Here is a 21,789-nt window from a genome sequence, read left to right as displayed (position 1 = left end):
TTATATCATAAAGTTTCTGGCAAAGACTTGACTCTCTTACATTTTGCAAGTAGAGGCATTTTTTGCGGATTTCTGCAATTATAGATACAAGGATGAGATGAAATGACAGAAGAAGGGAGGCCACTGTGCTCAGCAGACTTGTCTTATTCTCAGTTCTGTCACTAGGAGCCTTTTGACCTCAGGCAAGTTACTTAATTTCCTTAAACCTCCATTTCAACAACCTTATGGGGATGACTGCTCCTACTTATGGACTTGTTGGAGCTGAAATGAAATAAAATAGAAATCATTTAGATTCCACATAAAGCCTCGAACTCCACTCAGGTCCTGATCTCAGGGGGGTGAGATTGAGCCCTGCACTGGGCTCCACACTCAGCGTGGAGTCTGCTTGAGACTCTCTCTCTCCCTCTGCCCCATGTCCCATGCTCACTTGTGCTCTCTCTCTCAAATAAATAAATAAATCTTAAAAAAAAAGAGATCATTTAGTCCAATGCCTATCTCTAAATAAGTAATAGGCATCATTATTATTACTATTCATTTATTTTAATCTGCTATTTTCTTGCTGGGCAATGCTCTAGGGATGAGGTCTCAGCCAGTAGGTCTAGGTCCCTTTCTGACCTGATAGAATGTAACATTACTTAAAGCTTACAAGTTCTCAGTAAGTCTAAAAGAAATCATGCTTTTTATTTCCTGGGGATTTATGCAGGTGTCGAGCTGAGTACATCTGCTTACCATTCAGATAGATCCACATGTCCTGAGAAGCATGAAAAAGGTTTGCAGAGGTGGCAAAGGTAAGAAATAAAGGACTTCTCTCCTACTGAACACTGAAATAATGACGGAGGAGGGGGGTAAGGACTTTGTCCTTAGCGATAACCAGCACCTCGATCCTAGCTCTTGGTTTACAAAGTACTTTCACATTATCTTACCTAAGGCTTGCAGACCAATACCCAATACCACCCCCTCACGTCTACGCTTCCCAACCCTGTGAGGTCACATTAACGCTGTCCTTGTTTCCATCTCAGGAAACGGACTCACAGAGGGTCACACAACTTCTTCAAACTTAACACAGCTCCTCAGAGCCTGGGTCAGCCTCCTCTGCCTAGTCTCACTGGGCCCCACTGAGGTTGTCACCAGGGCTGTGCCCCTTGCTGGAGGCGCTCGGGAAGAACGTAGGCAGAACCCGGTTCCTGGTTGACTGAGGTACCCATTTCCAGACTGGCTGTCAGATGAGAGTTGCTCTCAGCTTCTAGAAGCATCCATGGTTCCTTGGCCGATGAATCCCTCCTATGCTTCAAATCTCCCTCACCTCTCCTTTGCTTTGTCACCTCTCTCTCTGACAGACTCTTTGACCTTCCTCTTCTGATTTTCAGGGCTCCCATGATTACACAGGGGAGCTGCTATACACACCCCGCCAGATAATCCAGGTTGAGTTCCTTGTTTTCAGGCCACCTGATTAGTAACTTTAGTAATGCCATCTGCAAAGTCCCTTTATAGCAGTTCCTAGATAAGTGTTTGATGGGATAGTCCAGGGGGGGCCAAAACTCTCAGGGGCTGTCCTCAGGGTCCTGATGCATCACTGCAGCTGGTGACTGGTCAGCAGGGGGTGGCCACTGAAACAGCAGCTTTGCTTAAAAGCAAGTACAGGGCAAGCATACAAAATACTAGAGCAAAACTCTGAATTCTTGCAGCGACGAAAACGTACCACAGCAGTCCCACTAATTTCGCATTCTGTAGGAACAGCTCAGACACCATGAGGAAGAAACACAAAGCCTTTTTATTCGGGTATCTTAGTGGATTCGGGTGTCAAAAGAGAGCCAGTTATGGGATATGGTTTCGCCAAAATCCAGCGAGGCTGACTGGGAGGTGAGCTTTGGGCGAGGGGCTGGTCCGGGCACCGCACCGCTCTGATGTTAGCTCTTGATATGACGATCTATCTGCTGTGGTACACACACATGTGTTGCAAACTCTCTTCCTATTACTTTGACATCCTGATGATTCCATTTATGTCCTCCTTTCTCAAATAAAAGAGATGCTGATACCGCTTTATACTGAAAAGAACAGACAAAAATTGTCTGTTCTGTGGAAAATGAAACCACATGTTTGATCATTAAAAAAAAAGCAGTGGCAGATCCATATACCTTTTATTTCTACTTTGTTTATTTACTTATAGTCTGCCTTCAATTAAATGTCTGTTTTCAGGTCAATATGTGGCTTGCTAATTCTGGTCTCAAATATTTTCTTTTTCTTTTTCTTTTTTAAATTTAATTTATTTTACTTTTTAAAGATTTTGTTTATTTATTTGACAGAGAGAGACACAGCGAGAGAGGGAACACAAGCAGGGGGAGTGGGAGAGGGAGAGGCAGGCTTCCCGCTGAGCAGGGAGCCCGACCGACGCGGGGCTCGATCCCAGGACCCTGGGATCATGACCTGAGCCGAAGGCAGACGTCTAACCATCTGAGTCACCCAGGCGCCCCTCTTTCTTTTTTTTTAAATACAGATCTGTATATCTACCACCTGGTATTTGAAGTCCTAGTTCAAGAATGACTTCCCTCAAGAAGACACTTTGGATAACCCAACACAGTTCACAATGTGTCTTTCATCTTCTAAATACTTGGGGCTTTTAACACAGCTCACCTGTGAAAACTCATTGCAGCCACGTCTTACTTTTCCATAGTGCCAATTATATACTCATGTGAAAATTGTTTTCCTTGATTCTCACTGTAGGTAGAGACAGGCGAGGAGTTATTATCACTCCTCTTTGTTCTTTTTCCTTTTTTTTAAGCCCATGAAGAAAAAGACATCCGCGTGGGTGTCCCATCCAGCAACCAACATCTATATGTTCTGGACCTTCTTTACGTCAATAATCTTATACCTTTACTAAAATTCAGTCACTTGCTTCCATTGTAAAGCCAAAACTGTCATCATCTAGAAATGTTCCATAGATGAATGTTATACTGGATAACCCACCATTTTGACTTCCATCTCCACCAGAATTCACCAAGCTCTAAGCTTGTATATATGACTGCCCAGTGGACATGTTCCCTTGCATATCTGAAGAGTACCTTAGACTCCACTTGTCCTAAACTGAGATCATGAGCTCCTCTTGCAAACCTCAATCTCCTCCCAACCTGAGTTAATGGCACCACCACCAATTCTGCCCACAAGCCAGAAACCTGATGCCTTTCTTATTACCTACACCCACCCACCGACTCAGTCCAGCCCCAAATCCTGGAGACCCCTCAAGTCTAAGCCCTTCTGCCCACATTCATTCATTCATTCATTCATTCATTTTCATTCCTACAAGCGCTCACTTTGTGCCAGATCCTGTACCAGGTGCTGAAGCTACAGGACAGAGACTTCTGCCCTTACTGCATTTACCCATGGAGGTAAGCTGTCATCATTGGCTTTCTGGAACACTTCTTCCCAATCCAGTGGTTCTGTGGCATCCACTGCTGCTCTACTCAAGCCCATTCTTCACACTGCAAAGTGGCCATTTTGAAAAGTAAATTCTTATGCTGGAGACCCTTCCCTGGATTCCAAGAAAAAGGCCCATATTCCCAATCTGCCCTGCAAGGTCCTGTTTGATCTGGCCCCGCCAGCTTCATAGCTTCTTTGCCCATTAGTTCCAGATTCTCCCTCGGTCCCACCTCTTTGTTTTAGTTAATTCCAATCATCTTTCAGCTCATCTCAAGTAGCACAGATTCAGGGAAGCCTTTCTGATTCTCATATTCAGACAGGCCTCCCTGTTACCCACCTTATAGTTCTCTGCACCTTGTTCTTCATATTTAGTTAATGTTTGACTCTCTCATTTGAATATGTCTAAGACAAGAAACATAATCATGTTGCTCACTGTTACATTCTCTGAGCCTAGCACAAGTCTTGTTACATGGCAAGTATTCAATCTCTATTTGTTAAATAAAGCAATAAATAAATGAATGAACAGTCCAAATATTTACTTTCTCTTTGTCTACTTCTATGCTATGGATTTCAGTCCTGCCTACTTCCTCTGGAACTATTCTTTATAAAATGTTTCTTCTTTCTTCTCTTGCTTTAAATCCCACTTCTCCATTGGCTCCTTCCCGCAATACACAATCATGCTCAAGTCTCTCCCAGTCTCTCCCGTCTTAAGCACACAACATGTCCACAAAACAACCACCCCCACCCCACCCCCATCCTACACCCCCATCTGCTGGCTCCCTTTCCTCCCACAGACTAGCTGGAGCTAATGTTCTGGGCTTATGGTGTTCGCTGCTCCACCTCACTCTTTTTTTTTTTTTTTTTTTTTTTTTTTAAGATTCGAGTTATTCATTTGAGACACAGAGATACAGAGAGAGAGAAAGCATGGGAGGGGGGAGAGGCAGAGGGAAAGGGAGAAACAGGCTCCCCGCCAAGCCAGAAGCCCAATGTGTTGCTCGATCCCAGGACCCTGGGATCATGACCTGAGCCGAAGGCAGACACTCAACCATCTGAGCCACCCGGGTGCCCCTCCACCTCACTCTTCTTAACCGCAGTAGCTCCCCAGACCCTCTAGAACTACACTGGATAGGGTTTCCAACAGCTCCTTGATGGTCACATCTCACCCTTCCCCTTGTGTGTCCCTGGGCAGCATCCAACACTCTTGAGTGTTTTCCTGGTTAATCTCTCTCCTACTTTGTCTTACAGGTCGTCATTCTCCCCTAGTTTTCTTCCTGATCCACTTCCCTGTCCCTTTCTTGATTGTTTCCAATGTCGTTCTGTTAAAATCTCTCTCATGATAAAATAATAGATAACATTCTGTATGTTCCTCTAACTCTGTTCTTTCTGTTGTCCTTTTGCACAGTCGAGCATTTTGGGGGGCATTGTCTTACCTGGCTATTTTTGCTTGCTCACTCCCTACTGCGCAAGATACACAATCTCCCTCTGCCTCTCTCATTTCACTGAAGCTAGCTCTTCTGTCTTTTCCTCTCTTATTTTTCACACAGGCAGTTTTCTTCTCTTACACCTGATCCTTTTCAGCCACCGTGCCCACCACTGCCTGAGAATCTCCACTGGGTTTTCAAGTAATTGCTTGAATCTGGTTGGTAGACAATCATCGGTTGATCGGCTTTGGGTCAAGCTCTATTCTAGTCCAGTCGGTCATGTTAGGCGTATGGCCACGGCCATAGTCCTGCTCCTTCTAGAATCTGTAAGAGTGTGTTGTGTTTTACTGTGTCTTATTTCAAAGGTGATGTGAAGGGCAAACATGCAAAATTAAAGTCTAATAGACAATCTTTGCCTTCCATTGAATAAAAAAGAACCTGAAAAGTCTTCTTGGGCGCCTGGGTGGCTCAGTCGTTAAGCGTCTGCCTTCGGCTCAGGTCATGATCCCAGGGTCCTGGGATCGAGTCCCACATCGGGCTCCCTGCTCAGCGGGAAGCCTGCTTCTCCCTCTCCCACTCCCTCTGCTTGTGTTCCTGCTCTCACTGTCTCTCTCTGTCAAATAAATAAATAAAATCTTTAAAAAAAAAGTCTTCTTTATATATGGAAAATCCTAGAATCCAATAGAATAAAATTACCCCCAGAATAAATCACTTTCCTGTGTAGGGCTTCTCAGGCAGGTCCTTGTGCTAGGAACCAGCTTCCTCACATTGAAAGCAATGACAAATACTTACTGCATAAGCACAGGGCAGTTGACCACAGTTCTAAAAATATTTCTCACTGAACAAATTTTTCCTGCCTGGGGAAAGTGTAATCATTGTGATTATTTATTCATCAAACAATCAAAAGGATTTATGGTACATACATCATGTGAAAAAAATTGTACCGAGTGCTATCAAGGGTACGAAGAACTAAGAGACACAGGGGTTCTTCCTAAGAGTATACACTCTCATAGTGTATCTACAGTTGACACTGGAACAGCGCTGGGGTTAGGGGTACCAATTCCCCGTGCAGTTGCAAATCCACAAATAACTTCGGCTCTCCCAAAACTTAACCACTAATAGCCAACTACTGACTACAAGTCTTACCAATAACATAGTCGGTTAATACATATTTTATATGTCCTATGTATTATATGCTGTATTCTTATAATAAAGGAAGCTAGAGAAAAGAAAATGTTATTAAGAAAATCATAAGGAAGAGAAAATACATTTATAGTACTGCATTGTATAGAAGAGAATCCATACATAAGTGGACCCTGGACGGGTACGTTAGGGACCTGGAGACTCGAACAGATCATGTGTGTAGCATGAATTCAGGCAGGGGGAGAGATTGAGAGGGGAGGGCGATTTTATGTGTTTAGATAGGGTTTGTCTGTTTTTTTTTTTAAGATGTATTTATTTATTTGAGAGAGAGAGAGAGAGAGCAGAGGGTGGGGCAGAGGGAGAGGGGAGCGAGAATCCCAAGCAGACTCTGTGCTGAGTGCAGAGCCCGATGCCGGGCTTGATCTCATAGCCCTGGGATCATAACCTGAGCAGAAACCAAGAGTCTGACGCTTAACGGACTGTGCCACCCAGGCACCCTTATTCAGATAGTTTAAAAAGGTGGCCTAAACGGCAGATCTGAGTGGTGTCTTGCAATACTGGAAATTTTAGGTGGAAGTGGCATGTGATATGGAAGGAATTAAACTATTCCAGGACAGAAGGGAGGGACTAACATAGCAAACTCAGAAGTGTATGGAATGAGTGTTTAGACTTCATTTGGAATCCTGGCCCTAGAGCTCACAGGGATTCGGTGGGGGAATCTCAGTGTGCCCAGATCTGAAGATTTTCTCTCTGAGTAGGTAGGTTTTGGAAAAGGTAAACCAATGACTTTTGGCACGAAGCCACTCTCTGCTGGAGAACTTCCTGGAAGACCCTGGGTGCACACACAACAGTTTATGAAGTGCATTGTGCCGAGCCGTCAAAGAACTTGTGGGCCAGGTGCTGTCACATGGAGGGGGGGGCACTGATGACAACCAGCACCCAGGCTGGATCACTCCAGGAGGCAAAAAAGATATTGCCCAACTCTTCTTTCTCTCTCTTCTCTAGTATTAGGGCCATAACCTCCCCTACTGTAATAGTCTGAGATCATGGAATAACCAAGCCCGGGGGAGCCCATTCCATGTTGCTGAGACACGTGACCTGGTTTTGGACAATGCTAAATTTCTGTGTGAACAGTGAGGTGACCACAGCTCAGGTCAGCAGGACCTCAGAGGCAGGGGGTGGTGGGGGGACCGTGGGGAGGACAATGGGGGGACCATGGGGGAGGTAAGTGCTGCTGGGGGTGGGAAACACCCTCCCAATGGGCACGGTAGGGCACAGCAGGGGATGTCATTAGCACACTCTCTAAAATGGCTCTTCTTTTAACTAAAAAAATTTTTTTCTGAGCTTCAGCTTCTCCCACTTCTATTTGATCTTTTGCTTCCATGAGAGCCCCCATCTGCTTTCCCCTTCCCTCCTAATTTCTTGCACCCATGGAGGGGGTGTCGAGTAAGAGGTAAGCAGGGATCCATTCTGTTTTGACACTCACAGGTAAAGTGCGATCGGCAGCATGGTGAAGAGACAGAGAGGAGAGCAGGGAAATTACGAGCATCGCTCAGGCCAGGGTGGACAGCGTGTCACAGGCATGCATGGGCAGGAGGACCTGAAGGGGAGTCATCTGGTGCTTGCTGCTCGACCACCAGACCCTACCTACAGGCTGCACCTGATCTACATTTCTCACAGGATGGACACCTCCCACCCCAGTAAAAGGACATGGCAACACCCTTTGCCAAAGATGACAGAGAAGCTGGGTGTCTGCTCTGTCGGGGTCCCCTGACATGTGGTCATGGTACCACCAGGAGTTAGCCGCTCAAGGGCTGGAGCATGTCGGGATTCCTGGTTAGGCATCTGCAATTGTCAGAGGCACCTCAGGGTAACTTTGTATTTCACTGGCTTCACGCCTGTCCTCCCCATACACTTGACCTCGTAAATGCTGCACCTGTAAAATCTCAGACTTGGAAAGAACCTTAAAAGGCTAAGTGCTCTCCATTTTATCTTTCTAACTTACGACTGTTTGCCTTCCGCTTGAACACTCATGGCTGGAGTTCACCGTTTCTAGAGGCAGCTCATTCCCCTGGTAGTCAAGTCATAATTCAAACATTCTCGCTTACAGTGATTTCTAAGTCCTATACCCATTAGTCCTAGCTTTGCCCTTTGAAGACACACAGAATAAATTCACATATTTTCTTCTTTGCATGCAGCTATCAGATCATCCCAAATTTTCTTTCCTCAGGGCAGATGCTTGGAATACTCCCGCCATTTCTCCAAGCTGAGTTTCCAGACCCATCACCAGACAGGTATATCTCATGGGGGTGTGGGCCAGGTCATTGAGGTTCCTTGTACCGAGCACCCCACTCCCCAGATTGTCCAACACTCTCTGGAATTGAAGGATGCCTGCTTCAAAGACCCACATCAGGGATACAGGCTGAAGCTCGCTGGCTGGTGAGATAGCTTCAGCCCATTCTTAAAGAACTGCCTCCCTACTGTCAATCCAAATGCTAACTATTTTTTTAAATTATGGTAAAAGACACGTAACATAAAATTTACTGTTTTGGTCATTTTTCAGGGTACAGTTCAGTGGCATTAAGCACATTCATATTATTGTGCAACCACCATCACGACCATCCATCCCCAGTATTTTTTTTTTTATCTTGCAAAACTGAAACTCCATCCTTATTAAACACTAACTCCCCATTCCCCTTTCTTCCCAGCCCCTGGCAAACACAATTCATTCTACTTTCTGTCTCTGTGAATTTGACTACTCTAGGTATCTCATGTAAGTGGAATCATACAGTTTTTATCCTTTTGCGATTGACTTATTTCACTTAACAAAATGTCCACAACTTCACATATGTTCTAGCGTGCATCAGAATTCCATTCTTTTTTTTTTTTTGAAGATTTTATTTATTTATTTGAGAGAGAAAGAATGAGAGAGAGAGCATGAGAGGGGGGAGGGTCAGAGGGAGAAGCAGACTCCCCGCCGAGCGGGGAGTCCCATGCGGGACTCCATCCCAGGACTCCAGGATCATGACCTGAGCTGAAGGCAGTCGCTTAACCAACTGAGCCACCCAGGCGCCCAGAATTTCATTCTTTTTTAAGGCTGAAAAACACTCCATTGTAAGTTTGTACTACATTTTGCTAATCCGTTCATCTGTTGATGGACACTTGGGTGCTTCCTACCTTGACTACTGTGAATAACGCTGTAAACATGGGTGCACAAATGCCTCTTCGAGTTCCAGCTTTCAATTCTTTTGGGTGTAAACCCAGAAAAGTAATTACAAACGCTAATATTTTGCACTTGCTGCTGCTGGGCTGGGTTTCCCTAATACTGTGTTTGTGAATTTCACTTTTTGAAAGTGGAAGACTTTCCTATAGAGCTACCATCTCTACAAATTGTTCTCATCATCTCAACCTATTGAGAGAATTAAACCTATTCACAGAAACTGCTTGCCATTTATGCCTAATTATCATACAGCACAACAGTGATCATTTACATCATTATCTCTATGTCTGATTAACTTGCAAGGCTCTGTGCCAAATGCAAGGTTTATTTCTCACAAAGCTTGGTCACTTGTCTCCAAATTATGCCAATTAACATGAACACCAATGCAGAAAGCAGTCCCACCTCCTCTTGCGCCCACCACACTGCCTCCCATCCCAACCCTTGCTCCCCTCTTGTGAATCTTCACCCTTTCCTCTGAGTTTTCTTCCATTGTCCTATTTTTTTCTGGGAAATGCGTGCAATGACCTGTGCCATGCTTAGGTCGGGGTACGGTGTCAGAGATGTCGGCTCCAGTTGGCCTGGTCACAGGAGGGAAGTAGCCAGTCGACAGAAATCCTAGTCCTGACATCACTGAGATTGTCAACTTCCCCGATGACAGGTGAACAACGTGTCCAGGGCATTGGGCCAAGAAGAGGAAGGGAGACAGCCAACCTCAATCCTCGAGACTCAGGTCCACTCTGAGAGCCAAAGCCACAGAAATACTTTCGCTCCTCAGCCCACCCCCACCTCCAGGCTCCGCTACACAGATCTCACCCTGCAGGGCAAGACCTAGGTCTGGTCCCCACCAGACCACTCACATGGCATTTCCAATTTCTATCAGTAGTCTGACTGTAACATATGATTTAAAAGTATTTGGGATCCCTGGCCCAGCTGTAATATGGACCTGGGGCAGAGTCTAAGTCAGAGAAGTGAAACAGAGGAGACAATGACAAAGTCATCTGAAGAAACCTTCTAATGATGATTTGTCAAGTTCAGCAGAAATGAGATGCATGCTGTTCCGGGTATCCGTCAGTACACAAACAGCTACCTCAGAACTTAATGGCTGCAAACAGCAACCGTGTTATTTTATGTCATGACTTAGGTCAGGTTCAGCTGGGAGAATCTCAAAGATATAAAATATTTGTATTTTGTATTGTAAAATAGAACTCCATCGCCTAAAAGATTGCATGGAAAAAAAACATTTCTGCAGAAAATTTGAAAACTATAAAAATGTACAAGAAATAAAAGTCACCTATGCGCTCCACTATCACTCAAAGACAACTGTTGGAGCCAGTTGATGTATTTGAGATTCTACACATAAGACTGTGTATCTTCAATACATAAGATCGCGTAGGCTTCAATAGTCTTCAAATACACCTTTTATAGCTATATGATATCCATTCTGTAGAGATACCATAATTTATTTAACCATTCCCCTACTTGAAACATTTTGATTGTTCGGGATTCTTACTCATTTCATAATATATACACATATACGTATTGCATATATATAATATCCATTTGTTATTTATGAATAGCCTTGTCTATAAATCTTTGCCTGATAATTTGTTCTTATGACACATCATGGAATCAGAGTACAGAAATGCTTCAAGGCTCTGGAAATGTATTGCCAAATTGCCTTTCCAAAAGGGTGCACAAGTGTTTACTCTCACCCCCAGTAAGGTGGCTCACTGACCCTGTCACCTTAAAAAGGACACTTGGGAAAGCTCCATTTCTTGTTAGTTGGCACACTGGGACCTTGCTTCCCTCTTCATGTCTTAAATAGCGAGAGGTCAGAAATGTGACTTTTCCCAAACTCTCCTATACTCAGATTCTCTGGGGGGTGGGCGGTGGGAGGAGACTTCTATGACCCAAGGTGCCTTCCAACCCTGAGGTTTTGATATTTTCACCATCATCTTTGCACCAGATTGCTCGAGCCTCGGGCCAGTAATGCACACAGACGAAGGAAAGAATTCTAGAGCTCGCTATTTCGTAATACAGGATCTGATTAAGAAAAAATAGGTGGGAAACTGGTGTAGGCGGGAACGGAGGCTTGGACAGGCAGCGCACTGCCACACAGTCTGTCACACCCCGCTCGCGGTCCGCCCGGGTTTGGTTACACAACCTGGGAGGGAGCAGGAGGTGCCTGCGGCGGCGGGGCCGGGGGTCTGGGCGCCAGCGACCCGCGCCCACTCCGCTGCACCACGCGGTGGGCGGGGGCACCCGAGCCGCGCGCTCAGCCCGGGCGGTCCGGCCAAGTTTGCCACGCGGTCTCGGCCGACTCTCGGGTTACCTGAGCCGGCAACCACGTCAGCGCCACATCATCGGGGCCTTTTATATTGCCGGAAAACAGGAAAAGAAGGAAGAAAAACCTCTCCCGGGCGAGCCAATCCCAGGCAGACCGCGCCGCCAGGGAGCGCGGAGGGCGCGCGTCGGGGAGTGGGCGGTGGGAGGGGGGGTGGGCCCGGGGCGGGGCTAGGGGGCGGGCCCGGGGCCGTCCGGGGCGGGGCCGGGGCGGGGCCGAGCTGCGGAGGGGCGGCGGGCCGCTCGCGGGCCGGTCTGCGGTGTGGGCCTCGGCTGTGGCTGCGGCGGCGGCGGCGGCGGCGGCGGCGGCGGCGGCGGGGGAAGATGCTGCAGTCCCTGGCCGGCAGCTCGTGCGTGCGCCTGGTGGAGCGGCACCGCTCCGCCTGGTGCTTCGCCTTCCTGGTGCTCGGTTACCTGCTCTACCTGGTCTTCGGCGCCGTGGTCTTCTCATCGGTGGAGCTGCCCTACGAGGACCTGCTGCGCCAGGAGCTGCGCAAGCTGAAGCGGCGCTTCCTGGAGGAGCACGAGTGCCTGTCGGAGCAGCAGCTCGAGCAGTTCCTGGGCCGCGTGCTGGAGGCCAGCAACTACGGCGTGTCGGTGCTCAGCAACGCCTCGGGCAACTGGAACTGGGACTTCACGTCCGCGCTCTTCTTCGCCAGCACCGTGCTCTCCACCACAGGTAGAGGCCCGCCGCGGCGCCGGTCGCCGCGGCCACTCTGGCCCGGCGCCCCGGCCCCTCAGCCCGTCTCCCCCCTGCCCCGGGCGCCCTGGGCCCTCCAGCGGCGCTCACATCCCGCGGAGCCGGAAGCCGGCGCCGAGGCCACAGAACACGCCTTGGGTGTTGCCGCCCGTAACTCCTGGGGAGTGGTCGTCCCTAAAGCCTTCGGCCTGGGGGGCTAGAGGGGCTTCAAGGGCTGCGTCGCATTTTTCGCGGTACCCTAAACCTGACTGACCGGTAGGAATCGGGAGCATCCCGGCCGCCCCGCGGCGCGGCGAGGGGATGCTGGAAACTATCCACTGCTCCGAGCGCGCTCACCTTCCTCCTGAGCCCATCCCGCAGGATCGAGGCTGCGCTGTAGGGTCACCTTCCCGAGGGTGCCCTCTCTTTTGGTGATAACCTAGTGTTTCGGCACTTTGCTGTTTTGGGGGCGGTTGTAGGGGTAGCCGAATGACATCACTCTGCTCTTCGCAGGTGACCTCTGTCTGAGCGGACAGGCGGATCCGGTTTCTTTTCAGAGTAGGAGGAGCGGTGAGGGAAGGGAGCATCACGATCGCCTCGGATCTGGCAAAATGGGGGCACCCTGATTCAGCAGTTTTTTCAACTTTAGGTGTGCGAGGCCACCCTTAAAACTTCGCAGCGACACTTCCCCCCGCACTACTCACCCCGCAGGACGCTCACGAATGGAGGAGCGTCCCCGGGTGAGGGCGGAGGCCCGCGCGTGCCCCAGGGCGCCCTTGCTGTGTCGGATTAGATGAATGAAGGCTGAATTTTCCCAGGGGCTGAGTGAGGCACACACACTTGGTTGGAGATATTTATAAATGTATATATTTGAACCCTGGAAAGTATCTCAAAGAACCTTCCGCGAAGTCCCCTTTTTTATCTAGGAGATCAGATCTTTCAACAGTCCATACTAGCTTGAACAAGGTCACACACTTCCTAGTTACCAGGGTAGTCCTGGAATCTGGGGCCCGTTTAATCCCTGCAACGAATACTGGACCCGCCCCCAACCCCGCCCCCAACCCCACCTCCACCTCCACCTCCGGAGCGGGTGAATCAATTTTGTGTTGCAACAATTCTTCCTTCACTCCACCCCCTCGGCAGCTCCCAGCGTTTCTTTGTAATCCCCTTGGGCTAAACCCAGTTGATTGTTTTGGTAATAAGTGGTACTGAGTAATAGTACACTTTCCATATAGATCCTGTAAAACAATGATTTCAGAAGTCTGGGGTGCATTACTAAACTTAATTCCAGCTTGCGTTGTAATATTCTAGAGACTATGTTAAACTTAGCGCCGAACAAGCCCTGCTGTCTTTTCAACTTTGCCAACACCAGTCTTTAGTTTTATTTCGACAAGGGCTGCTTCCATTGTCTTTATCGGGCTCCCATCCTCGGATCATTTAGAAGTCACCATGCTTTTCCTTTGCAGTACATTGGTTCTAAATTGAAAATCATTCATTCTCTGCAGCACTGAGTGTTTCCATCTGGCTACAGAAGGTCTCCAACTGGGTCACAATGTTGACTAAACATTGTGAAGAGTAATTATCACTTTTAGTGTTTTCTAAGTAATGGTATTTTAAAGACAGAACCCGATGGGAACAGTGTTATGAGGAAAAGAATGTGTTTGCTTTTACTGGGTCAGTCACTAGGCATGACTGACACAGCTCATGCCTAATCTCGTTATATTAAATTAAAGCCAATTAAATCTCAAAAATAGGAGTTTACATCTTGAATAGAGACTTCCCAGGTTCCCTCTCCTCCCTTTTTTAAAATTAGGAAAACTGTAGTGCCTGTTAAAAAAAAAAGTGGTACTATTATTGGTATTCAGATTACATTGTAGTTACCAAGAAGGGCTGTTTTAATGCAAAACAAGAGTTCACTTAGGAAATCGGTGCAAGGGGCACTTAAGGATACACTAGATAAAAAATGTGCCGCTCGGGTTTGTAAAGTCAGCAAATCAATGAATTCTTGTCATTGGTAGAATTGACTTTATTCATTCAAATAGAGTTCCATTAAGCTTCAGAATAATCTACATTTTTGTGTTGACCCAGGATCTGGCACATTTCGATGTCCCAGGTGGTATCAACACACTGGTGTGGTGGCAGGGGGTCAGACACAGTTTGTCGAATGAAGCCAGTCTGCTTCATTACTAGAAAAATGTTTTCTGGAAAAATACCAGACAAGTTAAAGTGGAATTGTGGTTCATGCTTCTCTTTCAGGGAGATATAAGGCATGTTGTGGTTTTGTTTGTTTAACTCTCCTAGCACTGTCGATGGCAATCACTGAGCTAATTGTCCCCCAGTCTGTCAGTACAGTCAAGCCCTGGCTTGTCCAGAGCTGTGATGGTGGGCATCACAAAGTTGCTGTTCTTGGTAGAAATCACTCTAACACAGGAACACGAATGGGCTTACGGCAGAAAGTTCTCATCTCAGACAGTACAAGCTCTCATGTGTGTGAGGAACTGGTAAAGTCTTCAGGGTCTCTTTAGAAGAAGACTTAGGCTGGGGATGCAGGGATGTTGTCTTCCATCTCTGCTCAGCCAAGGACTCTGTGAATTATTTCAAACAACCAAACATCTCTTTACTTCTCTTGGATTAAAAAAAGATACAGCAGCACCTATGAGGGAACTGTATGGGGATGGAAGGAGAAAGTGTGGTACCCTTTTACCTTTCCAGAGGGAAGGGCTGTATAAAAGCAAAAGGAAGGGCGCCTGGGTGGCTCAGTCGTTAAGCATCTGCCTTCGGCCCAGGTCATGGTCCCAGGGTCCTGGGATCGAGCCCCGCATCGAGCCCCGCATCGGGCTCCCTGCTCGGCGGGAAGCCTGCTTCTCCCTCTCCCACTGCCCCTGCTTGTGTTCCCTCTCTCGCTGTCTCTCTCTCTGTCAAATAAATAAATACAATCTTTAAAAAAAAAAAGCAAAAGGAGGCGTTATAGACTGAGGTATTTCCCACATAACTTTGATACTCTGATTTTTATTTATTGTTTTAGCATATAATGTATTATTTGTTTCAGGGGTAGAGGTCTGTGATTCATCAGTCTTACACAATTCACGGCGCCCACCCTAGCACATACCCTCCCCAATGTCCATCACCCAGCCCCCCCATCCCTCCCACCCCCCTCCCCTCCAGCAGCCCTCAGTTTGTTTCCTGAGGTTAAGAGTCTCTTACGGTTTGTCTCCCTCTCTGGTTTCGTCTTGTTTCATTTTTCCCTCCCTTCCCCTATGATCCTCTGTCTTGTTTCTCAAATTCCACATATCAATACTGTGATTTTTTTTTTCCCCCCAAGGATGAAGGAACATCTAGGTGACGCTTGGGAAGTAAGAAATAATTAGGAACAGTTTGTCATGTCCATGTACTGTAAGTTTGCTTCTTTATTCATCCCCCTAAGCAGGGTTCTATCATGCCCATGTTTGGTAAAAATCGTTTTGTGTGCAGGAGACTCTCAGGCCGCCACTTCCTTTTGCTCTGTTGTAAATAGGGGTCCAGGTGATAGCTCGGTCTGGTTGCTGTCAGTTTGGTGCCTTGTATCAGGATGCTGCCTTGTCCCTTTTTACAAAGAGAGGTTTTAGAACTCTTATTTAAAGTGCTCAGAGGGGCATCTGGGTGGCTTAGCTGGTTACGTGTCCAGTTCTTGATCTCATCTCCGGTCTTGATCTCAAGGTTGTGAGTTCAAGCCCCGCGTGCCCCGCACTGGGCTCCGTGCCTGGTGTAGAGTCTACTTAAAAAATAAATAAAAATAAAGTGCTCAGAAAAGGAACTTAATTGGGCTTTTGCAGTGGCCTTTGATTCAGTCAGTCAGGGAGCTGCTACAGCATATTGGCTGTTGTCAGGAAGAGAAGGTGGGAGAAGGAGATGGGGGTGCCAGGTTGACCCTGAGTTTTCAAACTGTTTTCAGTAGGAGAAACGGGTTATTGTTCACAACAAGTACGTATTGAGCTTTTGGAAGCTAATAGCAGTGAGCAAATGATAGCTTCTGGGCCAGACCTCACCCACCACCTGTTCCTGTCTGGCCCCGGCTAAGAATGGGATTCGCATTTTCAGATGTCTGAAAAGAAATCCTAAAAGAAAGGGACGCCTGGGTGGCTCAGTTAGTTAAGGGTCTGCCTTCAGCTCAGGTCATGATCCCAGCGATCGAATCCCACTTCGGGCTCCTTGCTCAGCAGGGAGTCTGCCTCTCCCACTGCCCCTCCCCTCGCTCATGCACGCTCTCTCTCAAATAAAATCTTTTTAAAAAAGAGAAAGAAATCAAAAGAAAAGTAATATTTCCGGACACATGAGAGGTTTATGGAATTTACCAGATTTCAGTGTCCATAAAAGCTTCATGTCCGTATATAGCCCTTTGTTTTTGTGCTGTTTCTGCCTGCTGCGCAGCTAGAACGGCAGAGTTGAGTCTCTGTGACAGAAACCACGTGTGTCCACAGAACCTAAACATTTTGCTGCTTGGCCTTTTGCAGAAAAAGTTTGCGGAACCCCACTTTTCAGATGAGACCTGGAAGGAACTTGGAGTAAGGGGTGCTAAGTTCTATACTTCCTTTTGGAAAACTTTTTCTATAAGACAGTTTAGCATCTGAGACTTCCTTGTGCTGTTTCTTGTTTTTTTTTTTTTTTTTCCAGTGGTATGCAGAATTTAAATTAGTTGCTACCATCCCAAACACTTCCAGAGCAAATGATTGTTTATCATAGGATGTCACTATCTTCTGGTCAAATTTATGACACTGCCTCTTTTTTTTTTTTTTTAATGCTGACAAAGCCACACCTCATATTAGGATTGCCTCATCTAAGGTGTGTGGCAAGTGTTGTATTATATCTGGAACAGAAATGCCAAGGAGGAAAGAAATTCCACCAGAAACAAATAAGCAAACTATCAGCTGAAAGAGATCTAAAATCCCACATGCTGAAGTTTGCGCTCTTTGTTCACAGGAGAGCCTTTGGTCTTGGTTTTGAGCCTTTATGTCTAGTTCTAACAAATTTAATTATCTGGTTTTGAACACCCTAACAGATTAAAGAAGGAAAGGCACAGCTCTGGGCAAGCCTAAGGGAAAGGTCACATCCCTAGTAAACTAACACAGAAGTACTGTCTTGTGTGGGTTTTTTTGTTGTTATTGTTGTTGTTGCACTAAAACAAACAAACACAAATATAGGAGCACAAGAAACAGAATTTTTTATTTTTTATTTTTTTAGATTTTACTTATTTGAGACAGAGGGAGAGAGAGAGAGCAGGGGTGCTGGGGAGGGGCACTGGCAGAGGGAGAAGCAGATCCCTGCTGAGCAAGGTGCTTGACACAGGGCTCGATCCGAGGACCCCGGGATCATGACCTGAGCTGAAGGCAGACGCTTAACCGAGCGAGCCACCTAGCTGCCCCAAGAAACAGAATTTTTATGTCTTTGCCATTGCAACCAACAACTTCATATGCGTGAATAAGGCATCATTATCTTAGAACACAGCAGAATAATTGATATCCCTGAATTATCAAGAATAACACTTCAGTATGCCTCTATTTAAGAAGGCAGAGAAACGTGTAATAAATCCTAGATAAATTTCCACCCAGTGATGGTCAGAGAGACTAGTGCTTACTGTGTAGGCCCATCCCTGTCCATAAAACATCAGTTCTTTAGCATTTTGAAGGGTTTTTTTTTTCCCCAAAACTATAAATTTACTGTTATCTATGTCTGTTTTATGACCCTTGGAACATTACTGTTGCCATTGTAAATGACAGTAACTGGAAAGAAATTATGCATTTGCTTTTATGACTTAACTGTAAATCTTGTCAAGAATATACTTTTCTATGGTCCCAGTAATCTACTGGGATATCTGGTGCCTCTCAGGGCAAGTTGTTTTATGATGCTGCTCCTTGGACTTCTCTTGGTGGGGAGAGCATCTGCTGTCCGTAGTGCAGAAGAGGACTCTAAGCTCGGAGCATGTGAAATTGCTGGTGCTTGATTGTTTTGACCCATACGGCGATTTCACGTGGTTCAACTACCTGCAAGTCGGTTTTGGGTTCAGAGAGACTGTCTATATCCTACCCTCTCTTTGGCATAGAATTGCACTGTGCTAGATTTTATTCTCAAGAGACATCGTTCGAGCCCAACTGTAGCCAAATCCATGGGATGCTGGAGTGTTTAACTTCTCTGCTGAGTTTGCCACGATCATCCTGTCTGTTACCGGTGGGAGATAAGGGTTGTCCCCTTATCAGAAAGCAGGCAACTTTGGGGGTGTCCTCTAGACCTCCGTGATGCTTCTGTCTCCCAGACTCAGTTCGTGCTCTGACTTCTTTATTCATTCTGGGCGGATTCCTTGTCCTCAGAGTTGGTGGGCACTCTCTGTGGGTGCAGGGCCATGCCCCGGACCCAAGGTCGAAATGAAGAATGGGGAGAAGGGGGATTTGGAGGCATAGACAGAGGAAGCAGAGCTGAAAGGACTGTGATTCTGTCCCTGGGCATGAGTCAGACCAGCAGTCTCGTATTTTCTAGTTGTAGTCATGTTTCCGTTCTTTAATCTGTGAAACGTAATCAATTCTTATACCAAAGAGATTAATTGGCCTGTGGTTGACATTGGCAGTGTTTCCTCACCGGCCACTGTCTGCCTGCTTCCCCCATCAGATTCTAACTGTTTGCATTGGGCACTCTGGCTAGGGTTGACTTGCTTTGTGAAATGAAAAAACCTACATTCTGAAGCCTGTGCAGCTTTAGTTGTTGGTACCTGGTGATGAGCTTTAGGCAGAAAGCTCCCCAGGGACTCAGTGACCCTGGTAATGTAAAGTCAATATGGGCATGGTTGGTGGGTGCAGAGCAGAGAAAACAAAAACGCGCAATAAAAAAAAAACGCGCGTCTTTTATTTCTCTGAGTGTGGTCAGTGGATAGCAGGTTAGAAATAAGAATTAAAGTGCAGATTTGTCGAATCGCTGTGTTGTACACCTGTTAGTAATGTAATGTTGTGAATGTTGTGTGTCAGCTGTACTTCAACTAAAAAAAAACAGAAAGGAAAGAAAGAAAGAAGGGTTGGAGGCCTAATTAGAATGCTTGTCCCTTGTGAATGCTTAGGTGGCATGGGACCCAAGTTAAGCTGTTTACTCAGGGTGACACCTTAGCTCCCTCTCCATTCAGCTTTATGGAAGCCTCTCGAGATTTTTTCAGGCTCTGGTTTGAGTCTGCAACACTGTCTGAGGGGGGAGACCTTTGGTCCAAGCGTGCACTGAGGAGGGGAGGGGCGGGGAGGGTGGAGAGGTGCCCGTATCCCAGGGAAGAGTGCCGCCCTGGGCCATGCTGAGCTGGGCACCCACAGTTCCCGGGCCTGCACAGAAGTGGGCTCTGCTCCCTGTCCTCCCACACCCACACCCCCTTTGTTCTTGCTCTTTCTCCTCTGCCTGTGGGTCCCCATGACGTCTTGTATACCACCTTATACTGGAATATTCCATTCCTCCTGTTACAGCACTTACCACCTTGGACGGAAATGATTTGTTTTCATGTCTGTCTCCCTGAAAGAGAGGTCTTGAGAATGAGCACTGTCTTGGCCTCATGTTGCATTCCTAGCACTCAGTAGGTCTTCAATAAGTGCAGAGGAAGGGACATTTTCTTCCCGTGTCTGAATCTATTTCCTCTTTTGTAAAAGGAGGAAATTTCTAAAGATGTTACTCATTTTCAAGAGACCTTAGATCTAATTTCATTGTCTTGATAAGGAAACAGGCCCACGTTGCTTCAGTAATTTCTGCAGGTATTTATGTAAAGACAGTTCTGAGTGCCTCGTATATCCTCAGTACACTGTGGAAGGCCCTGAGTGATCTAAAGAGAGGAGAGAGGTGTGCATTCTTGAGCAAATATTTATTGAGCACTTAGGTTCACCAGGTACTGCTCCAGGCACTTAGGGATCTTGACCTCCTGGATGTCTGTCTAGCAGGAGGAAGGACCTAAGGTAAATAAGATGACTACATGGGAGATAATCGAAGATACATCTTGGTCTCTGCCCCGTAGTTCCTGGCACAGACCTCCTAAAGCCTTTGTAAGTTCCTGATGAGAGGCCAGGAGAATCTTTTGTTCTATAAGGCAGCTCGGCCTGTGTTCCGGGATGGGGGCTGGTCACCAGACAGACCAAGGCATGATTAGAAGCTTGGAATTTTCAGCCCCACCTTCATCGTCCAGAGAGGGGAAAGGGGCTGGAAATGCAGTTAATCCTCTGTCCTGTCATCATGAGGAAGCCTCCATAAATAGCCCAATAGCAAGGGATTCGGGGAGCTCCTCGGTGGTGAACACATCCACACTAGGAGGTGGACGCGCCCCAACTCCACAGGGACAGAAGCTCCTGCACTTGGGACCCTCCCAACCTCGCCCTATGTACCTCTCTCCCTCTGTCTATTCCTGAGTTACATCCTTTTATGATAAACCAGTGACCTAGCAAACAGACTGTTTTCCTTTCCTGAGCTCCGTGAGCTGCTCTAGCAAATTAACTGACCCCGAGGCAGGGATCGCAGGAACTCAGATTTACGGCTGCTAAGTCAGAAATACACGGACCACCGGGACTTGACAGGTGTCTCAAGTGCCCCAGTCTGGTGGGACTGAGCCCTTCACCTGCGGGATCTGATGCTGTCTCCAAGTAGATAGCGTCAGAATGGCGTTGAATTAAAGGGTTCCAGCTTACGGCCCTCTGGGGGACTGTTCTAGAACAGAGTCCCCGCATTGGAGGTGCGGCTTAGAAAGCCATCATGGCTGGCGCTGAGTAAGTCAGCGAGTGACGGGGTCAAGGAGAAGGGAAGGGGGCAGATGGGGTGGCATGTCTTCAGCCACCGCAAAGCTTTGGGCTTTTCTCTAAATGAGGTGGAAAGCCCTGGGAGGGCCTGAGCGAAAGGGTAACGTGATCTGACCCATTGTTCCACCAGGTTCACTCAGGCTGGTGTCAGAGGGCAAGGGTGGAAGCCGAAGGGGCTGCACAGAAGCGGGCTCTGCTCTGTTCCAAAGCGGAACAGTTAACGATACCCCGGATGAAGCCTGTTGGGTGGCTTTTAGAGCGGGCGGTGGGAGTAGGTGGTGAGAGGCGGTGAGATTTCGGATACAAATGGATGGTGGAACCAACGGGATTTGCCGATGTACTGGATATAAGGTGCTGGGGAAAGAATAATCAGGAATGACTCCCAAGGTTTTTGGTCCTTGTCCCACCCAGCTGGAGACAGAAGGCCAGGGTTAGGAGCAGGTTTTGGATGGAGGGTCTGGAGCTCAGTCACGGGCCGGTCAGACTTGAGGTCACTGCTGAGTATTTGGGGTCCACACGAGGCTGCACTCACGCTGATGTGGCCTCACGAGTGCCAGGCTTGTCCTGTAACCGCTGTGATGTCAAGTTTCATCCCGTGCGTCGTTCCCCGGACTGCAGAGTTGAAGAAAGCTTTTGAGGGGTGATATCTGAACTTGGCCTTGAAAGAGAAATAGTGTGTCCATAGGTGGAGAGGAGGGAAAAGGTGTTCCAGAGGGAGTAGGTGAATTCTCTGGGCCAAGTTGCCATTTGATAAATACATTTTTTTTAAAAAGATTTTGTTTATTTATTTGA

General features: G+C 47.1%; 1 protein-coding gene across 1 annotated transcript in view; it reads left to right on the top strand.

Moving 5' to 3' along the window:
* The first annotated feature begins 11,778 nt into the window (after positions 1–11,778).
* Positions 11,779–21,789, top strand: part of KCNK1 (potassium two pore domain channel subfamily K member 1) — a 45,129-nt gene continuing 35,118 nt past the window's right edge. Inside the window, exon 1 of the mRNA XM_025850767.2 lies at positions 11,779–12,220. Coding sequence (XP_025706552.1) covers positions 11,866–12,220 — 355 coding nt within the window. The 5' untranslated portion in view covers positions 11,779–11,865. The remainder of the gene's footprint in view (positions 12,221–21,789) is intronic.

This window comes from Callorhinus ursinus, unplaced genomic scaffold (assembly GCF_003265705.2).
Source record: "Callorhinus ursinus isolate GAN/ISIS: 27379988/994484 unplaced genomic scaffold, GSC_fseal_2.0 scaffold32, whole genome shotgun sequence".
NCBI lineage: Eukaryota > Metazoa > Chordata > Mammalia > Carnivora > Otariidae > Callorhinus > Callorhinus ursinus.
The sequence above is the reverse complement of the archived record's forward strand: the minus strand, read 5'-3'. Positions and strand labels throughout refer to the sequence as shown.